The sequence below is a fragment of the Uranotaenia lowii genome, chromosome 2, assembly GCF_029784155.1.
Source record: "Uranotaenia lowii strain MFRU-FL chromosome 2, ASM2978415v1, whole genome shotgun sequence".
Lineage (NCBI taxonomy): Eukaryota > Metazoa > Arthropoda > Insecta > Diptera > Culicidae > Uranotaenia > Uranotaenia lowii.
The window spans coordinates 323,159,783-323,182,278 of NC_073692.1; the positions used below are offsets into that span (position 1 = coordinate 323,159,783).

General features: G+C 36.7%; 1 protein-coding gene across 1 annotated transcript in view; it reads left to right on the forward strand.

Annotated features, from left to right (window-relative positions):
- The window catches only part of LOC129747646 (potassium channel subfamily K member 18), a 74,456-nt gene that overhangs the window by 25,062 nt on the left and 26,898 nt on the right, over window positions 1-22,496 (forward strand). Inside the window, exons 2-4 of the mRNA XM_055741946.1 lie at window positions 1,362-1,421; window positions 14,295-14,392; window positions 14,564-14,732. Of these exons, the coding sequence (XP_055597921.1) occupies window positions 1,362-1,421; window positions 14,295-14,392; window positions 14,564-14,732 (327 nt within the window). The remainder of the gene's footprint in view (window positions 1-1,361; window positions 1,422-14,294; window positions 14,393-14,563; window positions 14,733-22,496) is intronic.

The following is a 22,496-nucleotide window of genomic DNA, read 5'->3' on the forward strand; positions in this document are numbered from 1 at the left end:
GAAGATTACAAGCAGATAAAGATGTTCACCAACTCGACGGCGTGGTTCTCCCAGCTAGTTCTGCTAGCAGGGTAGAGCAGCAAACTACAGTGAGCTACTCTGGAGAGGTTCAATCTCCTGTTATCAAAAGAACTCAACCGGAGGTGCAAACGGAAATTTGCAACTCGACATCAACAAAATAAGACAAGGGACAGACTAAATCTGAAAAGACGGATAGCAGTTTCACCAAGGTGATCAGAGGTTTTGCAGGACATGAACAAATGGAAGAAGATGCAGAAGAGGTCCAAAAGGAGAGTGCTGTAAAACGGCATCGATCTCACCCTTCGGAAAACGCCACTGATGAAGATAGCTCCAATCAGCTGGTTTTAAGGTGTACGCGTAGAGCTAAAAAAGGGACGCTGAATATGGTAGCAACAGTACCTAAAGTTATGCCGGCTAATGTCATTCGTTCAAGAAGTAAATAAGTGCTTTCATGATAGGTTTCTTTTTCACACTTGATAATGTTTCAATGGTTCTAATAGATTTTTATTGAAATTGGTTGAAAGAGTGAAGGTAGCTTTCAAACAATAAAACGGTTTAGAAGAACAACAAACTTGAAGCAAATAACATTGTTGTATGAATTTGTTTAGATTGTAAGAAATATTGTGATTTTATAGAATAAAGAAATAATAAGAAAAAAAAGTATGTACTTTTTCACATCAGGGCATTTCATAAGTAATTTTACACATTCAGTGCTCATTGTATACAATTCAAAGCATTGTAAAAGAATAAATACATTTTAATTGTTGTTAGTTCTCACAAAACAATCATAATTCCTAAGCCATTCGGTTTGATTAGTAGTTTACGAAACATCAAGTGATACTGCGTTCCTGTGATTTTCATACAATGCGATACGCCTGCTTCAGATTTGTAAGACACCTCAGGACTTCTGGTTCTAAATAGGTTCAAATTTTTTGTTCGCTCCATAACTTCAATGCATCGATATTTACCTTATTGCTAGAAGGATAGACGGAACAACAATGAGGAAACAAATTTTCTTCTAACAGAAAAAGCTTTTACAACATTCTTAATGCTATTCCACATTTACGTTATTATCCAATTATTTCAGGCAGCTAAAAGGATATGCTTTAATACAACGTTTACTATCACTACTTTCATTGTACCTCTCGCTTTCAAAGTGCATCCCGCCATTAAACATTGCAACTTCCATCAGCGCTTTCTTACTTTTTCTACAAGCACACGCTAAATGCAAACTAGCTACAACCTATGTATAGGAACCTTGCTCTAACAGCAGACAAACTTTCTTTCTTTCCTTTTTTTTTTGCTAACACGCCATAATGACGCCAAATCCGGGCGCACAGGGGAACCGGAACACGAATTCTCAGCAGATGTTTTCGCGCTTGACGAAAATATCACGGCAGGTAAGAAACGTTTGGAAAGCGTGAATGAATGAATGTAGGTGAAGTTCTCTCGCGGGTTTTGAGCTGAAAAAAAACTGTTTAATTGCTCGGCTAATGCGAAAAGTAACCCTATAGGGCAGCTAAAAGTGTGCTGCGGCTGGTTATTAACCGATAATAAACAAACATTAATCATAACCAGCTGAAATGTAAATACACTGCTCCGTGCGAAGTGAAAAGTGAGAATAAATGTTGCTGCTAAGTACCAATCAACTGCTGGGGATTTTAGAACCTTGATGCTGTCAGTGAGATGATACGATCGCATCAAACGACACCTCTTAACTTCCGACATTTGGTTACAATCCTTTGATTTTTTTTTTTTCGATTTATAATATCTTTCAATTTTCATCGGATGAATTTAACTATGGTCTATAACAAATACATGTCAATTAGTCGTTCTTCATTTTCCCGATACATACTTTCCTCCTTCACTAATGACATGACGCCATTGTTTAGGGAAACGTTGATGATTTACATTTCGGCTTATTTATTTGTCTATCAAACGTTTAACTCACAAACTATATTAGCAGCAACGGCATCAATTGACACCATCTGTCCGATTCGCTCATATTCCGGTGTTGCTGTTTTGTCAGTGGCAGTCATTTGCCCATCAAATAAAATCCCAACTTTTGTTGATTCTACATTTTCCATGATGTAATCTAAACACACAATAGAAGATGACCACAGTTGACTCCACCATCTGATTTTCCAAACATCAATGACGTCACAACCGAATCGCGAGAGTGACGAAGTTTTCAACGCTTGCTACGAATAAAACCGACATTGTTGAATTTTCATTCAGCTCAGGCGAGTAACGATCTCGATTTGCTTGGGTTAAATTTTCCGAACGCATGGGAAAAGATGCCAAAGAAGTCTCGTTATTTTCCCGAGCCCTGCTCCGATTTATTCGAATCTTGAAGAACTCAGTTTACAAACAGTCAATGGTTGGAAAAATATTTACGTGACATTATTAGTAAATAACAGCGGCATGTCGGTTCCAGGGAAAGACAGCTTGAAACACTTTTTCACATTAATTGGTTCGGTTTTCCTGTGTGGATCAAACGAATAAGCGTTCAGTCGTAAATTGTGGAATGAGAACGAAGAGTTTCAGTTGGACAAATTTATGACGAATCCTTGCAAATTTAAAGACTAATTTTGCTACTTAATCAAATAGATTTTTTTTCTCTTTTGAACAAAATTAAACATAGAAAAACAAAAATTCCCTCTTCAAAAAAATTCCGAAGGTAAATAACACTGGTGGAAGCGGAGAGTACCGTAAACTGGGGGAACTTTGATCACTTTTTTTCATTCATTTTTGAATATGTTGAAAGCGGTTGCTTTTTCGTAATACCTAACAGCCTTAAAACCCTTACTGAGGTGTTGTTCTGGATCGTCCCACTTCAACTATAGTGGACTGTAAACACTTTCACTTTGGGACGATCAGAACTAAGCATAACTTAGTGCTCACTTTACAGTCCGTGTCCGGGGGAGGCAATCAAGGCCCTGGGGAAATGGTTCAGTGATATTTGCACTCCGATCAGTATGAACACTAATATTCGCGGGGGAGGAATTAACTTTATTTCCCTTTACTTAAGGATCGATCGACGGGGGTACAAAATAACTGGAGCCGATGTGTAGTCAGTGGAGGTTGGAAAAGACTCATTTATTTTGGTTTATGATCAGCTGTTGCTGTCGGCACTATCGATAGTCGATCGTGCCCATGGGAGTGAGTTCTCGGGAGAGAATCTAACACTCGGTGATGTGGTTAGGGTGGCTCGGCTTTATAGCAGTTCATTATATAATCCAAAACATGCCGGCCCCCTTGAAACCAGCCGGATTTCAATAAAGAAATTTTTAAAAAAAAGTTTAAAACTAATAACATTTTAAAATTCACTTCTTACATTCTACTAGTTAACATTATAAATTTCTACTTAAAATTGTATACAAGACAAATTTGATTTTTTTTGTCAAACAGCCCGCTTGTGAAACCGTCGCATGCTCTCGTGCATCGATGCGATCATCGGATCGACAATTTCAATTGCTCGCACTTGCTCCGTGCGTTGTATGATGATCTCCTTTCCGAAACCTGTAGCCCATACAGCTGGTGGTGATGATGAAAACAATGCCGTTTGCTTGCGACCGAAATCTCCGGGTGCTTATCGTATGTAATTACAACAAAGGCAACATGTTTGCTTGCTTTGCGTATGCATGAGAGATACCTATACGGCTGATAGTGGCTGGAATCTTTCCGTTTGGTGGTAATCATCATCAATCGAATCTCCTGCTGGTGGTGTGAAATTTCGATTAGCTGGTTGGGACACAATTCCACCCGTTGCTGCTGCTGACTGAGACACTAGGACGTGTCGATTCATCGCCCAAATATTTATCGGAAACTTTCTGAACTTGGAAAATTAATAATATTTTGTCGGTGGGTATGCGTTGAAGGCTCGATGTTTTCTTGATGATTCTTTCGGTGCGTGGGTTTATGCTGTACTTTAGGAACCAGGGCGACTGTTGTGGTGATGGAAATGGATGATTTTCCGGAATGGACTCTTCTCGTAGGTGGTTGGGATGCTCTCGATGTCGGAAGTACCGGAAGGTGGATTGGTGAACCGATGGAAAACGTGAAATGGTGCATGGAATATAAGAATGTTCGGAAGAACTCTAGTTCTATTTAAATGATATTACATCATGCTCCATTGCATAAATTCACCAGACTCATTCTGACATTCTACTGACAAAAACATTTACATGCAGACTCAAAACTGACGATTTTTACTGACTCATTCTTACTGAAGTTATTTCTGACGGATTTACAAACGAAGATTTTCTGACATAAATGTTTCTGACAATTGGGGATCTTACAAAATCTTTTTCTGAATGTGTTTCAATTCTGGTGTTACAATGATCTTGTTATGTCAACTCAACCCAACTGCGATTTCTGGGGAGGACCTTTTTTTTTAGAAGAAGGACAAATTAACAATCATTTCGACTTAGCATTCTTACTTTATGATAATTATAGGCAGACATCTTTGATCAGATAACCAATTCCATCACTGATGAATGCGTTTAATGCTTTACTGAACTCTGCGTGTACCTCTCTACGTTGAACAACTGTCGTAGTGTTACAAAGAGAAGTGTAAGATGTAGGACTGCAGCTGCATTCTGCTGACTAGGCCCACCATCAATCCGTTATTAGATAAAATGCCGGTTGAGGTGTTGCGCTTCATCGAAAGCTACATGTATAGCCTTGTGGTTTTGATGTTCAGTTTTAGCATTGAATGGTTTAGCGAGTGGTATAAACGCATTATTCAAATTTTTGACCAATCGGACTTTTTATTGGCTCGCTCATTAAGCAATTGATCTACTTCATATACTGACAAAATTCTGACTCAAGCGAGGCTCTCCTGATCCACTTGATCAGGTATCTCTGACTGACTTGATTCTTGATGTTGTTCTGACGAATTCAAGGCGTTCCTGATCCACAGTGATCAGGCCCCTTTAAACTGACACATAACTCTGAATGTTTCTCTAACCATTTTCGAATACAATCTTGAAGAATCTGACCTTTGTGTTGCGCTTTTAATCCGCAAAAATAGACAATACATGGCAGAGCGACTAATGGAAATTTGGCAAATCAAACTTAAACGCGATTTTCGCACCAATCTTCCAGTGTTAACGCGAAGCTGTAAAACTGTAATTGCGAAACGGATTCAAAACACGAATGAGTAACGATCTAGCAATGGTATGGTCTATCGATGGCAGCATTTAAAGGAACGCCCTCACTCCATCTTTGAGTGGGGCCAACAGTGTGCGATAGCGAATTATTTGTGGCAAATTGTGGACATTGTAGTGGGTTAGTTGGTTGAATTACTGGGAAGGAATCGGTAGATGGAGGAGGCGCTTGGTTTTGTATGCGGTGTGGTTGATACTGTGAGCTATGTCTGAACTGGTTCACCTGTTGTTGACTGAAAGATATTGGTTGATGTTGTGTACTTGGCATAAAATGGTTCACCGGTTGTTGACTGACAGAACTTAGTCTACGACGCGTTTGTGGAACGGAGGAAGCGTACGGTTGTGAGTAGCTGCGAGGTGTCCCGTAGTGCAGAAGTGAATGGTGTTTCTTCTGGCAGTAATGGCAGGGACCTTTAGAACAAAACTTTGGAATATGTCCAGGAGAAAAACCGTTCGTGCAAAGCCGGTGTTTGTTAGCTTCTGACACACGCTTATCTATGGTCCAACTCTGAAATTCACGACATTGAAATACTTTGTGGAAAGCTTCACCGCAGAACACACAACGTCCCCTAGGGTGCGACAATACACGAATGATTGTAGCATTTGATTCGTTGAACCCTGACTCCGGCGCATTGGTGGATAGGAGGGATTGGAGAACGAGACACTGATCACGCAAGAAATTCATTATTTTGGCGAACGTAGGAACCTCCTTCGAGTTGTGATGCGTCTCCCAATGGCGAAGGGTAACTGCATCCAGACGCATACACACCATGTGAGCAAGTATCGTTGACCAATTTTCCGTTAGCTCACCAACCTTACTTAACATTTGCAAGTTCTTGTCAAAATCACTTATTAACCGATTTAGCGACTCACAGTTTTCTCTTCGCATCGGCTCAATGGCGAAGATCGCATCCAAATGGGCCTTTACAATAAGTTTTCTGTTCTCGTATCTCCTTTCGAGTGCATTCCATGCGACTTGATAGTTGGCTGCGGTCATTTCGATAGAGCTAATCTCCTGGAGGGCTTCATCGGTAACAGACGATCGCAAGTAGGAAAACTTATCAATTTGAGAAAGTTGGCTGTTGTTGTTGATTAGGCTGGTAAACATATCACGAAAGGTAACCCACTCTCGGATCTTTCCTCCAAATCTGGGTAGTTGAATATCGGGAAGCTTAACTCGAGACATAGCCGAGTTTTCGCTCCCAGGGTCACCCTCTTTTTCAATTGGTTCTCTAATCTTAGGCCGAAGGTTGAGCAACGCAGCCTTTGAGGGGTAGTACAGCTTCTCGACTTCGGAAGCCACTTCATCGAACTCAGCTTCACGACGAGCAGCTTGCGTTTTAACTCGACGTTTTCGTTGTGCTTCTGACTCTTCCGTATCCAGCTTCCTTCCTAATTCTTCGTCGTCGAGAATTACCTTCATCCTTCTCTGCACTTCGTAAAATTTACACATAGCACCATCCAAAGTGTCCAAGCGAACTTCGACTTCCACGTCATGCAGCCCTTTTTGGAATTCTTTGACAAACTCCGCAATTGACTTGATGGTTCTTCTCAATTGGCGGTCTTGCTCATTCAGTTCGCTGAAGTCAATATCTTCCATGGCTCTACCTTCGTCTTCGTGACCGAGAAACGAATTCAAAATAACTTTCTAACAACTGATAAAATCTGACACAATAATCTGACTTTAAAAACTGAATGAATTTCTAAAAAATAATAATATTTTTCAATATTGATCCGGTGTAATGATTTGTAATGTATAATGTATCAACTGCCAACACCAAACACCTTTTCACACAACATGCCTTTCGTAATTAATTGAACTAAATTAATTTCCGTCTTCGACACGCACTAGCACTCGCAGCTCTTGGGGTGAATTAATATCTGACACCTGATCACTGACAAAATCTGACGAATTCTCTGACTAAAAAACTGAAACTGAATCACTCGTCTCAATTCAACGTTCCACAAAACTAGCGCACTCGGGTGACTGGGGAAATCAAAACGGAAAATGACTGCCAAGGTGAACCAAAATAACAGCAACAGAAGGATCAATCAGGGATTGCACAAATCATCCCAAATACCACCAGAAAATTCAATTCTTTCAACAAATTCGATATTTATTTGACCCACAATCCAGAACAATCATGCACACTTTTACTTTCCTGTATTATTCCGTAAGATGTCCAACTCCAGAAAGTTCCGACCAAATCCGACTCAATCCGTGAAGTTTACCGTCCAACCTTTTGAAATGCTCACACTCTGGCTCAGCAACGGTAAACGAAATGGCGCAGGCGCGATGGCGATGTCACTTTGGCAAAGCGGTTTGATGCTCCAATACCGCTTGCTTGGCTTGGCAGGCAGTCCAAGAAATTAGGATTGTTCTTTCCTCAACACAAGACGAATTTCCGTCGGTCACTAACCGCACTGTCCTTATTCGGTTCGAATGGACCAAATGTTCTGGATCGTCCCACTTCAACTATAGTGGACTGTAAACACTTTCACTTTGGGACGATCAGAACTAAGCATAACTTAGTGCTCACTTTACAGTCCGTGTCCGGGGGAGGCAATCAAGGCCCTGGGGAAATGGTTCAGTGATATTTGCACTCCGATCAGTATGAACACTAATATTCGCGGGGGAGGAATTAACTTTATTTCCCTTTACTTAAGGATCGATCGACGGGGGTACAAAATAACTGGAGCCGATGTGTAGTCAGTGGAGGTTGGAAAAGACTCATTTATTTTGGTTTATGATCAGCTGTTGCTGTCGGCACTATCGATAGTCGATCGTGCCCATGGGAGTGAGTTCTCGGGAGAGAATCTAACACTCGGTGATGTGGTTAGGGTGGCTCGGCTTTATAGCAGTTCATTATATAATCCAAAACAGGTGTGGAGTATTAAACATGATCATTGATTGCAGTAAATTCAAACGACATTGGTGGTTATAATTAAATGTTTGTAACAAAACCAGATTTCGAATGATCACAATGGGTTTAACGTATCTTAACATCTTCAAATTTATTGTTTTTATATCATTTAGCACAGAAGGCTCAAAACATCGATAACAGTAATTTTTTGTTTGGACTCAATTGAATTTTACAACGTTTTCTTCCAAAAACAAATATACTCGAAAGATGGACAATGTTGGTGCATACATTTAGGGGCAAAAATCATAAACATTTCTCAATATTTTTTGGCCTCAAAAACAAATAAAAATTAATTTCATGCAATTCTCTAAGTCCTCGTACCGGTTCCATGTTCTTTTTTTCTTCAAACTTAACCATTTGATAGGGATTTTAGCCATTTTTTCGGTACGGGCTTTTTCAAGAAAATGACTGTTTTTTTTTGCAATATCCAGAAATTATCATCAAATGACCATAAAAATTACACTTAAACTTATCCTAAATCAAGAAAAAAAGTTGATCTTTCTTATTAAACAACCCATTTGCTCCTAAATGCTTAAATTTGATCAGGAGAGATGTTTGTTTGTGAGCCTTCAAAAAACAAGTTATTTTAAGATTTTAAAATTTTATTTTAAGTAATTTAAAAAATCTCCCAATAAAAACCAAATTTAGCTTATTTGTAACTCAATTTACAGGCTTTCAAACGTAGTAATCAGTTTTCAGATATTTTAATTTCATACTTAGTTAATGATGATTATCTGCCAAAATTTCATGATGATCAAAGTGACCCCGCTGATCAAAGTTCCCCCAGTTTACGGTACAATATTATTTGCCGTAAAGTGAACTTTAAAGAATGCTGTTCAAGAATCCAAAGCCATTATTAATCTTGTTAAGGACTAGTAAATCAAAAGCAATATATTTAATATATGTATATATTAATATATGTATTAACACATTTTCAAACAAGAGAAAAGCTTTAGTTACCTATCATTCTTTCTTCAAAAGAATAAAAACAAAAATAAAAAAAATATGGGAAAACCATGAAAAAGAAACCTTATTGAATATATAAAAAATTGTTTAGTAAGCTCTGGTACCAGTTTCATGTTTGAAAAAATAAGTAATTTAGCTCCAAAAATTCTAAGTAAAGATTAAAGCTAGTGCTTGCATCTTCTTAAACAATCTTTTTTGCGATTCAAACTTTGTTTTGTCAAAATTGTTCTGAGTTGGCTTGAGGCTATTAGATTGTAAGGTTAATTCGATGCTGACATCTTTTTCCAGAGAGAGTATCTCAATCAACTCCACGATCGCTTCCGATGGAATCAAGCCAAAAGTTCAAATGAAATTTAAATTTCAAAAACCGTGGAAAAATACCGTGATAATTGTGAAAACCAAAATACCGTACTAATTCCGAAGCTTCGAAACAAGAGACAATAACTTTGAACCTACGCCCTCAGACTTGAGACCTGAGACTTCAAACCTACAACCGAAGACCTGAGATCTTACATCTGAGACCTAGGAAATGAGACATGAGATATAAGATCTAAGACCTGAAGTCTGCGTCATTTGGACTTAGACATTAGGCATGACACCTGAGACATCAGACCAGAGGCATGGAACTCGAGACCCGAGATCTGAGTCATGAGAATTGAGACCTTAAAAAGACATAACATATGGGACATGAGGCGTGAGACGTGAGAAGAGTTACGTGAACTTGAGAAATAAGTCGTGAGATGCAGCGTTTTGAAAATTCAAAGTTTTTCCCAGTTTTCCCGGTTAAAAATGGTAATTTTTTTCCAGTTTTCGTTATACAGGCCGAGTTCGTTTTGGCAACATTCGATTTTGGCAACATCCGATTTTGGCACATGAGCCAAAATCGAACGGTCGAAGCGACATTACCTTTTAGTTTTCTGTATAACAGGACCAATATTATTTAGAAAAACACCATAAATACGTTTAAACTTTCTGAAATGGTGATAAAATACAACCAAAAAAACAAAAGTTTTTTAAAACATTTATAAAGTACTCAAAAATGACAAAAAGATGAAAATTTCAAAAAAAAAACAAAAATCAAATACAAACAAAAGACAAAGAATGACAAAACAACTAAAAAATTATAAAGAATGAAAAAAGATTATAAACAAAACAAGATTGTGCAAAATGCATCGAAAAGATGAGAAAAAACATTAAAAAATAACTAAAAATAGTCGAAAATTTACTAAATTAACGTTAATGATTATAACAATAGTTATTTTTAAAAATAAGAGAAAAAAACCGTTCGATTTTGGCAAAATGCATCGAAAAGAACAGAAAAAAACATTAAAAAATGACTAAAAAATAATCGGAATTAGACTAAAAATAACGTTAATGATTATGACAATAGTTATTTTGTAAAAATAAGAGAAAACAATGAAGAAAAAACCGTTCGATTTTTGCAACATTCGATTTTGGCAACACAAAATATTCGGACACTGGTTTTTACTTTTTAGATATGAATCATAGCGTTAAAAAAATCAATGAAAAGCCCTCCATGTGAAAGAATTGTATAGCAATATATCCAATCCAAACTCGTATAGAACTCCTGCGAATACTTCAACTTTTTTCAACAGGTAGCCATTTCAAACGGGTCTTCTAAAAATTTTAGGATATTTTAGGTAGTTAAGTTATTCAACAAAACTCGTAACTATTAATTGCTTTGGTTAAAAAATGTATAAATAACTGACACGATTTACGTCCGAGTTGGGAAGCCAAGTAAAAAGCGGCAGATGATTTTGTTGATCATAATTTTCAGATTTTCGCCTGCGAAGATTTTTTCGTCTTATGTCGACCATGTTCCCAGAATGGGTTCGGGGCTACACGTCGAAAAGACATCTAACCAAACCCTACACTGACTTTTCTAAACTAGAGAAAAAAGTTGATGATTATTAAAAAAAAAAACAAATTAGTCAAAAAAGATTAAAAAAATGGTGACGGTTAAAAAAAAAAAAAATTATTGAGATTATCGATTTTAAAAATTTTCAAATATATTGGTTAAAAGTATTTCTATACTTAAAAAAAAGTTCTATTAGATGTTTTAAAACTAAACATTATTATCTGCATTGCTTTACAAACAAATACGAAATTGAAAGTGAACCTAAACCTTAACCTGAGGATGATCTTTTTCATACTTTCTTAAACGGGGTGAAAAATCATTTAAGCAGAGGATTCGTGAATATATTTATGTTTTTGAAATCATGAATCGTGAACCTTAGTCGTTTAAATAAAATTTACAGAAAAATGAAACGTTTAGCGAGAACATCTCTAAAATTAATATATTTTTATGATATTTTGGGAAGAGCTGGAATTTCCAACTTCCCGATGAAGCAATTTCAAAGTTTTTCCCGGTTTCCCAGTTCTCTAGCAACACTGTAGAAGGGAGACGTGAAAAATGGAAAGTGAGACAAAGGGCGTGAGGAAAGTGCAATGACAATTAGAAGTGCGAAGTGAGACGTGAGAAGTGAGATGTGAGAAGTGAGACGTGAAAAGTGAGAAATAAGACGTGAGCAGAGAGAGGAGTCGTTCCTCTCTGAGGCGTGAGAAGTGAAACGTGAGATGTGAGAAGTGAGACGTGAGACGTGAAGAGTGAGTCTAGAGAAGTGAGAACAGAGACGTTAAAGGAAACATAAGAAGTGAGACGTGAGGAAATCTGGGACGTGAGTTGTGAGGAGTATGAAGTGAGAAATAACGCGGAAAGTGGGAAGTAAAAAGGGAGACGTTAGAGGAGAGAATTTAGAAATGAGATGTGAGTTGTAAGAAGTATGACGTGAGAATTAACGCCGAAAGTGGGAAGTCAAAAGTGAGACGTTTGAGGATTGAATTTAAAGTGAGACGTGTAGAGTGAGGGCTACAAGAGAAACGTGCGAAGTAAGAGGAGAGACTAAGAAAAAAGTTTTGTCGAAATATTTTTGCACAAAACTACAACAAATAACGTTAAAAAATATAATCTGATCCCCCACTTTAAAACTTTTTTCTATGAGAAGTGACGTGAGAGATGACGTGAGAAATGAGACTTGAGGTGTAAGACGTAAGACATGAGAATGGCAGGTGTGAAGTAAGAAGTAAGAAGTGAGAAGTGAGACGTGAGATGTGAGACGTGAAACGTGAGAGGAGAGACGTGAGAGGAGAGACGTGAGAGGTGAGACGTGAGATGTGAGACGTGAGAAGTGAGAAGTGAGAAGTGAGAAGTGAGAACTGAGACGTTAGACTTGAGACGAGAGTCGTGAGACTTGAGGTGAGACGTGAGACGTGAGAGATGAGACGTGAGACGTGAGACGTGAGACGTGAGACGTGAGACGTGAGACGTGAGACGTGAGACGTTAGCCATCAAAAGTGAGGCATGAGAAGAAGCGAAATGACGTGAGACGTGAGACGTATGAAGTTAGACGTGAGACGTGAGACGTGAGACGTGAGACGTGAGACGTGAGACGTGAGACGTGAGACGTGAGACGTGAGACGTGAGACATGAGACATGAGACATGAGATTGAGAAGTCAGAAGTGAGAAGTGAGACGTGAGTCGTGAAAAGCTGACGCCTCATGTCAACGTTTGCGAACTAGAAGAAAAGATTATTTTTGCTTTCGAACGTGAGTTGAATTGTAGATTTTTGGTAAATTTATTAACATTTCAATTACTTAGCATTTGCATAAATATGTCGATGGATTTCAAATTTTGAGCATCGCATTGTGAGTAGATTATTGAGCTTCAATTTCATGTTCATTCTGAAAAAAAACGATAGGGTTTTTATGGAATTACAATGATCTAATGAAATGATGCTTATTCTAGGTAATAAGAGTTCAATTTGAATCTCATAGAAAATTTAAAAAATCTTGCAATTGATGTACAAATTTTTTAATTTCTCGATACCGTTAAAAACTCAACCCAGAATGACTGATTTGATAATTGATATCACCTACAAAATTCAAATTGTTTTTTGTATCCTACACCAAAATTGTTGGAGTAATCATATTTTTCGGACATTCACAAAATTTTTTATTATTCAGATACCAGTCTGGGCTATAATGCATAAAAAATTCACCCTCTGAATCTCGTTTCCATATGCTGAAACCAATAGTTTTTCTGACTATATACGTTTATTTAAAATTGCATCTAGCTTAAAACTTTTGATGTACAAGCGGTATGATCATCTGTGGACATAAAATTTGTAGAAGCCATTCAAGTTGTAAAGCGCTGCATGATGCCCCAGTTAACGATAATTTCACGTGAGAGCAGCATTTCGGAAGCTAAAACCTACCTTCGAATTTCTTCGATTTTGGCCAAAACTTACACACTGAGCGAAGTTTGGCAGTCGAATTCAAAACTTATCTTTTTCTTCGAGAAAGAAGAGCAGTTATTTCATTTTTATGTAAAAATTTAGCGGTCTGTTGTTCTGGTTGGCTCTAAACCTCAAGATTGAATAAAGTCAGTTATCTGAATGTTCCCCTTCAAGAGCTCTCTAGCTCTGCAATGAATTCTACTAGTATTTTTAGGATTTAGTAAAACAAATGAAACTAGAAAATGAGAATTATTTTTATGTTCAAAATCCGAACGAGGTTTTAATTGCGTTCGAGAAAAATATAGGATGATCAGAAAAAAGTTCATAAAACGAACGAAAGTTAGTTTCGAAACTTCTTTGAAATGATATCCGTGTTGATCCATAGTTGAACTTAAATTGAATAACCAACACAGGAAGAAACAGGAAAATTTAATTCGGTTTTTTCAGTACACGACAAGGAACTCAAAACTCAGAAAATGTGTCTTCATCAGTTAGGAATTTAGAGGAATATGGCGTTTTAAATTCAAAATTTGAAATTGACTCCTTGCTACCGATTGGGGGATCTGGATTTTTAGGATGCTAGTACCAAAAAGTAAAGATGAACCAACACAGATTATATGGGGTTCTAGTTCTAGGGAGATCACGAAAACGATCAAAATGATTGATGAATTGACAATATAGCTAGGATAAAGGGTTAAAAAATGTTTAATCGTACAATAAATAAGCAGTTTTTTTAATCTGAAAAAATATTGGTGGGAAAATTAAAATTTGTCATCAGACGGATGACACACATTTAATTTTATTTATCGACATAATTCACGAGAAACTTTACGATTATCAAATGCACTAATATGTTGCTCTTTTTTTCACCCATTCATCCAACCCGCGCGCACAGGAACCCACGAGAAGCGAATGGAAACAAACGTGAACCACGCGAAAAAGGTTCTAGCAAAAAACCTCCGGATTCTGGCGTTGGACCGAGAAAAGCTAGAGGTGAGATTGATTTCAATTCGTGATGTAAAAAGATGAAAAACAGATCTGAGGAACGGTTTTACTTTTGATTAATTTCTATCAAGTGATATGCTCTGATGATGCGGAGAAATATTAATGGAGCGAGATATTGAAATTTGTTTGCACTAACATGCTATTTTTGCATCGTTTCAGAACCCGGACACCGATCTCTGGGAAGGAAGAGCGATCAATTTGGTCGAGGAGTATAGCACGGTCCTGTACGAAGCCTACAAACAGGGTTCCTTCGAGAATAAGCAAAACAAAAAGACCTGGTCATTCTGGAATGCCGTATTTTACTGTGGAACCGTTTACACCACAATCGGTAAGTTCGGGTAACGCTTCGCTTTGTTTTCTCTCTGTGGGGGATCAACTGATAATGAGATTTGGTTAATGGTGGTATCAAATAAACATTAAGATAAGCGCACGTGATTCACGGTTTCGCTATTGGAGGGTACCTTGATTGGGTTTTCCTTGGTTCAAATATGTAGGTTGTTTCTATCCGAGAAAAAAGCCCTTGAAAACAAGAACGGGGGCGTCCTTGACTTATTTGAGGTTTGGCTACTGCTCGATATTTAAGCAAGTTATTACTTTTGGAAATTGATATTTAAAAATCAATTTTTCTCATTCCATCAATCTACAGAGTAGGTAACCAAACGGTAACACTAGTTTACAGCATTTTTGAACTCAGTAAACTGAAGGTCATTTCCAATGTGAAATCGGGCGCTGAATCCGAAAATGAAATTCAAAAAAATCTCAGTAGAACAGTTTTTGAGTTATGCTCCAAATATGAAATTTCGAAAAAATTAAAAAAAGTCTTGTACTTAGATTAAAATATCTCAGACGGCATAACAGTAATTTGAAATCTCTCTTTTGCATATTGAAGGTGAATAAATTTTCTATCGATCATCTGAACACTGTTTTTGCGTTTGACCAACAGTATTGTTGCTATTAGTGACTTTATGAGAAAACAAATTATAAAAAACGCTTTTTTTTTTTTTTTTTTTTCAGTTCTGTTTCAACCGTTGAGCAAGTCACATGTGACAGAGTGAGCAGCTGTTGAACAATTGTTGGTTTTTGAAATAGTGCTATTGAAAAGAGACTTTTTTTTTTTTGAGTGGTTACATTTGTGTTAAGACATACGAGTGAGTTCCGTGGTAGTTATGGCCGCGGATCCGGGAGGTGGCGGAACGCCTCCTAGAGTCTTCGGATCCCGTTTCGAGATGTTGGCAAATGAACAAGATAACGTTGAAAGAGGTGTTCCGTCTAAAAAAATTAAAAACGTGAAGAGAACAGCACAACGTGATCGGGAAAACGAGCAAATATTCTCCAAGCAACTTCGACTGTATGGGAAGGATAACGGCGGAAGGTTCTTGATTCTCACTCGTACCGATGAAGGCAAGACGATGGATGATGTCAATCCATTTCTTATTAAAAAATGTATTGATAATATTACATCGGGAGTTGAAATAACCAGATTCAAGGATGGGAAACTTCTACTCAAATCTACTGATCGACACCAAGCGGAGAAACTGTGCAAACAAAAATCGTTATGTGATTCAATACACGTGAATATTGTAGAACACGATTCTTTGAACCGAACGAAAGGCACAATCTACTGTCCGGATCTCAAGCCTATGAAAGATGAGGATATTCAAAAACATTTGGCAGAGTTCCACGTTGTCGAAGTAAGGCGAATGCAACGTATCAGCAGACGAGTAACCTCTACCACAACGCCGCCATCACCACCACCTGTTAGCGATCAACCAAAGGAGAATGAAAAAAAAAACTAAACCTAACCTAGAAGACACCGGATCTTTCATATTGACCTTCGATCTGAGTTACTTACCAGATACCATCGATGTAGGTTTCTACAAATGTAAGCTGCGACTCTACGTACCCAACCCAATGCGGTGCAATGTGTGCCTTCGCTACGGTCATAAAAAAGAAAGCTGCAAAGGAAATCGAGTGTGCGCCAAATGTGCCGAGTTATTTCACGACCAACAGCCATGTTGGCACCCAGTCAAATGTGTAAACTGTCGGGGCTCTCACATGGCATTCTCGAAGGAATGTCCAATCTATGTTGATGAGCAAGAAATTCAAAAAATCCGAGTCACCCAGAGAGTAACGATGAAGGAAGCACGACAGAAACGGAGGCAACAGGTACCCCTTGAACTCATCATCACTCAACGTCCCTCTCAAACTTTTGCCGGTGTTCTGAGAACCGGAAGCAATGGATCGATATCACCAACTCAAACGCAGACCTCTCCAGTAGAAAATCCAACGAAGGCTCTGGCAAGCAGCAAACCGACGACACTCACTAGAACATCGAATGTAACACGAGCGACGCAACATGAGAACACGGAACAACCAACGCCGAACCCAGCAAACTGGGTTCCTCCAGGTATGCAGAATGAAAATCACGAAAAACCATGTAATATAAAAAACCAATCAGATTCAGATTTGAATGATGTGACTAGTGTAAACTTTGAAAACGTTGATCCTCCTCAAGTATCAGAATTAAGTATTTTATCACAAGCAATATCCTCTTCCATTTTATTAAATGTTCCAGATTATACGAAAATTAACGACCAAGATATATAAATTATAACAGATATTAAGATTCTTTTCTTTTACCACTTTGACACATCGGAACAAAAATTTTGAGATTTCAGAAATCATTTTACTTTTTTTTCACAATAATTTTCGCAATGGCCATGTTACAATGGAATTGTAATGGATTTCAGCAACACATTCAGGAACTGAAACTTTTGATTAGTCAATACAATCCTTATGCTATTGGTATTCAGGAATCTCATTTTAAGCAAACTAACATTCCAACACTTAAAAATTTCAAATTGTTTTATAAGATTGACGAAATTCACCATCGAGCAAGCGGTGGTGTAGTAATTTGTATTCGCGAAGGCTTCGAAGCACAAGAACTCGATTTAGAAACAGAGCTGCAGGCAGTTGCTGTCAAATTGTTTTACCCTGTAGAGTTTACTCTATGTTGTCTTTATCTTCCACCTGGAGAGACCATTTCTGAAAAGATTTTGTACGAGTTGATTTTGCAACTTCCCAAGCCTTTTTTGATTATGAGTGACTGTAATGCACACAATGTTTGTTGGGGTAGTAGAGAGGATAGTGTGAGAGGTAAAATGTTGGTTGATTTTTTTGAACGTTTTGATTTGAATTGTTTAAACGACGGATCACCCACTCACTTTAGTGTAGCACATAATACTTATTCGTCTATAGATCTTACTTTTGGTTCTCCATCTTTATCTACTGTATTTAGCTGGGTTGTTCATGATGATTTATGTTTCAGTGATCATTATCCTATCGTTATCAATCCTTTGCAAACTAACCTTAACATTTCCAAACGACCTAGGTGGTTAACTAATGAAGCGGACTGGGCTAAGTTTCAGGACTTAGTGACAATAAATATTAATGAAAATATTCCATTAAGTGCTTTAGAACAAGTGACACATTTTTCTAACTCTATCATTGAAGCAGCTACTCAATCTATTAAAAGAACGTCTGATATTATCAAAAAATTCCGTCCCTCTTGGTGGAGCTCTGAAATATCTAATAGTATTAAGGAAAAAAGAAAAGCACTAAGAAAGTTCAATGAACATATGTCTACAGAAAACATGATAGCTTACAAGTTAGCAAAATCAAGATCAAGAAATTTAATAAGACGACAATCCAAGGCTAGCTGGAATAATTTTGTAGAATCTGTGTCAGCTTCAACTTCTAATAATGTTGTATGGAGTAAAATTCAGAATCTTAGAGGAAGAACTAAAAACTGTTTAATTTCTTCGCTGAAAGTAGACAATAATTTAATAACACAGCCAGATAGAATAGCTGAAGAATTAGGAAAACATTTTTCACAAATATCAAGTTGCGAGAATTACTCGAAGGATTTCACACGTTGGTCCGACGAAACTGAAAAAACTAATATTTCTTTCGATGAGTTAGAAAACAATGTATTGAATACTCCGTTCAAGATGATTGAGTTACAGATGTCTTTAGCAACATGTAAAGGTTCATCTACAGGTGTCGATGATGTTCACTATCACATGCTTCAAAATCTTCCTCCCGATGCAATGTTTTATTTGTTAAGAATGTTTAACCAAATTTGGTCTGAACGAGTTTTTCCTGATCAATGGCGCCGATCGATAGTTATAGCTATACTTAAACAAGGGAAAAGTCCGCTCAATAGTCAAAGCTACCGTCCAATATCTCTTACCTCCTGTTTGTGTAAATTAATGGAAAAATTAGTGAATCGAAGACTCCAATGGTTTCTAGAAAATAGTAAATTTTTTGATCCAACACAGTCCGGCTTTCGTAAATTTCGTAACACTTTGGATAATTTAGTTACATTAGAATCATCGATACAAGAAGCTTTCGAAAACAAGGAACATTTGATTTGCATATTTTTTGACATTGAGAAAGCCTACGATATGACGTGGACAGTACAAATAATTCAAACTCTCTCGGAAATGGGTGTAAGAGGAAATATGTTGCACTTTATCAACAATTTTCTAGAAGATCGTAGCTTCCAAGTTCGAATAGGAAATCATTTATCATCATCTTTCAAACAAAATAATGGATTACCACAAGGATCAGTTTTAAGTGTAACCCTTTTTCTAATTGCGACCAATTCAATGAAAACTAGTTTTCCTCCTCATGTTAGAAGTTTAAAATTTGCAGATGATACAGTAGCTTATGTAGCTGGTAAATCTTTAGAGGTAGTTCAAGAAAAACTTCAGCAAACTTTAGCAAATCTAGAAAAATGGTGTGATCATACTGGCTTCCGTTTTTCCACCACGAAAACGAAGGTAATACATTTTTGTCGACGCTTCAGATGTTTTCATAATCCATCGTTAGTATTTAACAATCAAAATCTAGAGTATGTTGAATCCCATAAGTTTTTAGGTATTTTCTTTGACCAAAAACTAAAATGGGACATTCACATAAAAAATCTAAGAAAAAGCTCAGAAAATTCTTTACGGATAATCAGGACATTAGCACATACCACATTTGGTTCTAATAGGAAAACTTTACTCACCCTTCTCAGATCGTTGGTAATTTCTAAACTAGATTATGGAAGTATTGTATATGGCACTGCTAAAGAGAAACTACTAAAATCACTGGGAACAATACAGAATACAGGAATTCGATTGGCAACTGGTGCATTTAGGACAAGTCCAGTGTTGAGTTTACATGCAGAGTCTGGGATTTTACCAATGGATTACCGTCGAGATTTACAAATAATCAAAACAGGAATTAAAATATGTTCTTTAGAAGACCATCCATTAAGGAAAAAATTTGTGCTTTTGAGAAATCAGACTAGGTGTGAAAATACTAACGAATGTTCGAAATCTTTCATTCATCGTTGTTTGCACAAATTTGATAAATATGATTTAGTTTTCCAGTTCCCGATGCCTAGGTCAATTTTTCCTACCCCTTTTTGGACTCAAGATTCTCAGCTACAATTTGATATATCTTTAAATCAATTTAAAAAAACAAACACAAGTCCAATGACTTTTAAGGCCCACTACTTAAAAATACTTAAAGAACATGAAAATTATTTGAAATTTTTCACAGATGGATCAAAGACAGATTCAACTGTTGGTTTTGCAGTTTACGATGGGTTTAATAATATAAAGAAAAGAATTTCTTCAGCATCGTCAATATTTACTGCTGAACTTCTTGCAATTCAAGAAGCAGTTGAAATTGCTCTTTTAAAAGAAATGCAATATCAATTCGTGATATTCTCGGATTCTCTCAGTTCTATTTTAGCACTGAAAAATCCTTCCAGTGACAACCCAATTGTTCAAAAAATATACCAAATTATTAAAACTAAACCTTTAGTAACAATAAAAATAATATGGATTCCAAGCCATATAGGAATAGATGGCAATGAAAAAGCCGATAATCTAGCTAAATCTTCTCACTTGGAAACATTGACGCCAATTTCTCTTCCTATATTTGATTTTATAAATTTAGCTAAAAGTAATATTATTAAATCATGGAAATTTTTGGACTAATCTTGAAAATAATAAATTAAGAATGTGTCATAAAGTGGTAAAAGAATGGCATAAAATGCATACCCTTTCAAGAAAAGACTCAGTAATTTTGACAAGAATTAGAATCGGTCATTCCAGATTAACTCATTCGTATTTATTTGAAAAACAATCTCCCCCACTATGCGAATTTTGCAACTGCCAATTAACAATCAACCATCTTTTTGTGGATTGCAATAAAGTAGTCGATAGTCGAAGAAAGTTTAATATTAATGAGGAAAGCTTGAAATTAAATGGAGATTATAAAAACGTGATAAATTTTTTAAAGGAGATCAACGTTTACAAAGACTTATGATAGGATTAAAAAATGTAGAAGTAAGAATTCGATGTAAAATATTTATTCTGATGTGTACACATTTATTTTTTTTTTTTAATAAAAAAATAGTGCCAATAGCCTGTTAAGAGCTGGGCACTTTATTGTTCAAAAAAAAAAAAAAAACGCTTTTTTTTAGAGAAAATTTTGTTTCATCGAAAGTTTTAGACTCGATGGTAGCATTTTAAAAATCTGATTTTCTTTTGCGCTTGAATGTCAATTCAAAACAAAGATTTCAAGTGGTTATTTATCAAAATCGGTTGAAAATTGAAAAAGTTATGGCTACTTTACCATAACTGTAATTTTTGCAGTTTTTAATAATTTAACGAACCGCAGTACACTTATCATAGTATAGGAAAAATGAAACATGATAAATCTCACTCGCTTCAAGTCAAAATTATTTATTAGCTTACCAGAAGGTCACATGCCAAGTTTCAGGAAGATCTGACCATAGGGAGGGGTTGCTTAAGTCTCAAACGTGAATAAAATTTTGAGGTATTTTTCCCGAAAGGAACGAAAAATACTGGGTTTTCATCAATAACTTTTTTCATAACTGGCTGATTGTTTTTTATGGTTGATTTCCTTAAAGCCTAAGTTGAGACAAATATTTCACCCGAAGACTGCAACTCGATTGGTTTTGAAACAGAAAAGTTATTGCGGTTCAAAGGCCGCAAATTTTGTCCAACACGCAATGAATACTTTTTACGCATTGTTTTTTATACGACAATTTTCGACCAAAATATAATCTTTTAATTTTAATTTCACATTTGGAGCATAACTCAAAAACGGTCCTACTGAGATTTTTTTGAATTTCATTTTCGGATTCAGCGCCCGATTTTACATTAAAAATGTTGGTCAGTTAATCAAGTTCACGATTTTTTTAAAATTTTGTAAACTAGTGTAATTAAATCGAAAAAAAATCTGTCAAAAATCCCAAACGAACTAGTATTAGACTGAAATGGCAGACTGAAGGAATAAATTATTTTTTAAAATACAAGCTACAATATTATTGTTTGATCCCACTATTCTATCTATAAATCATAATTGAGGAATATGGGCTTGTGATATAGCTCAGTTGGCAAGTCTGTTGTCTCCTGAGCCGATGTCCGTGAGTTCGAGCCCAAGAGTAAACATCGAACACAGTTCTACCGGTTAAGTTTTTCAATAACGATCCGCCAACTGTAACGTTGATAAAGTCGCGAATGCCATAAAAATGGTAAAACGACTATAATCGAAACAAAAAAAAAATAATTGAGGAATATAAATTTATGCGGTTTAGATAATTCAACTGCTCAAATAATTAAGTCTGCACATTTGAACTAGAATAAAATTGGTGCACCTGGCTCTCGGTCAAGCAACAGTAGCAACATCGTGCAACACCAAATCAGTGACAAAGTTTAAAACCAACCAAGTTGCGCGATAGTACCAAAATGTAACGCTTCCACGCGCGAAATCATATGTTTCTTTCGTAGTGTTGAAGTAACGAAATTCACGAGAAAACGTGTTTCTCTCTTTGGTGCGTGGCCGTAAAAAATCATCACCGAAGCGTGGAGGAAAACATTTGCCAAAACAGATTGAGGAAAAACTGTTGAATGTGGGAGGAAGATTTTCCCACTCACGGGCCGGGTTTCTGCTGCATTGCGCTAGTTTTGGTGCCGGACAACATATTGTGGCGGATGAATGCTGG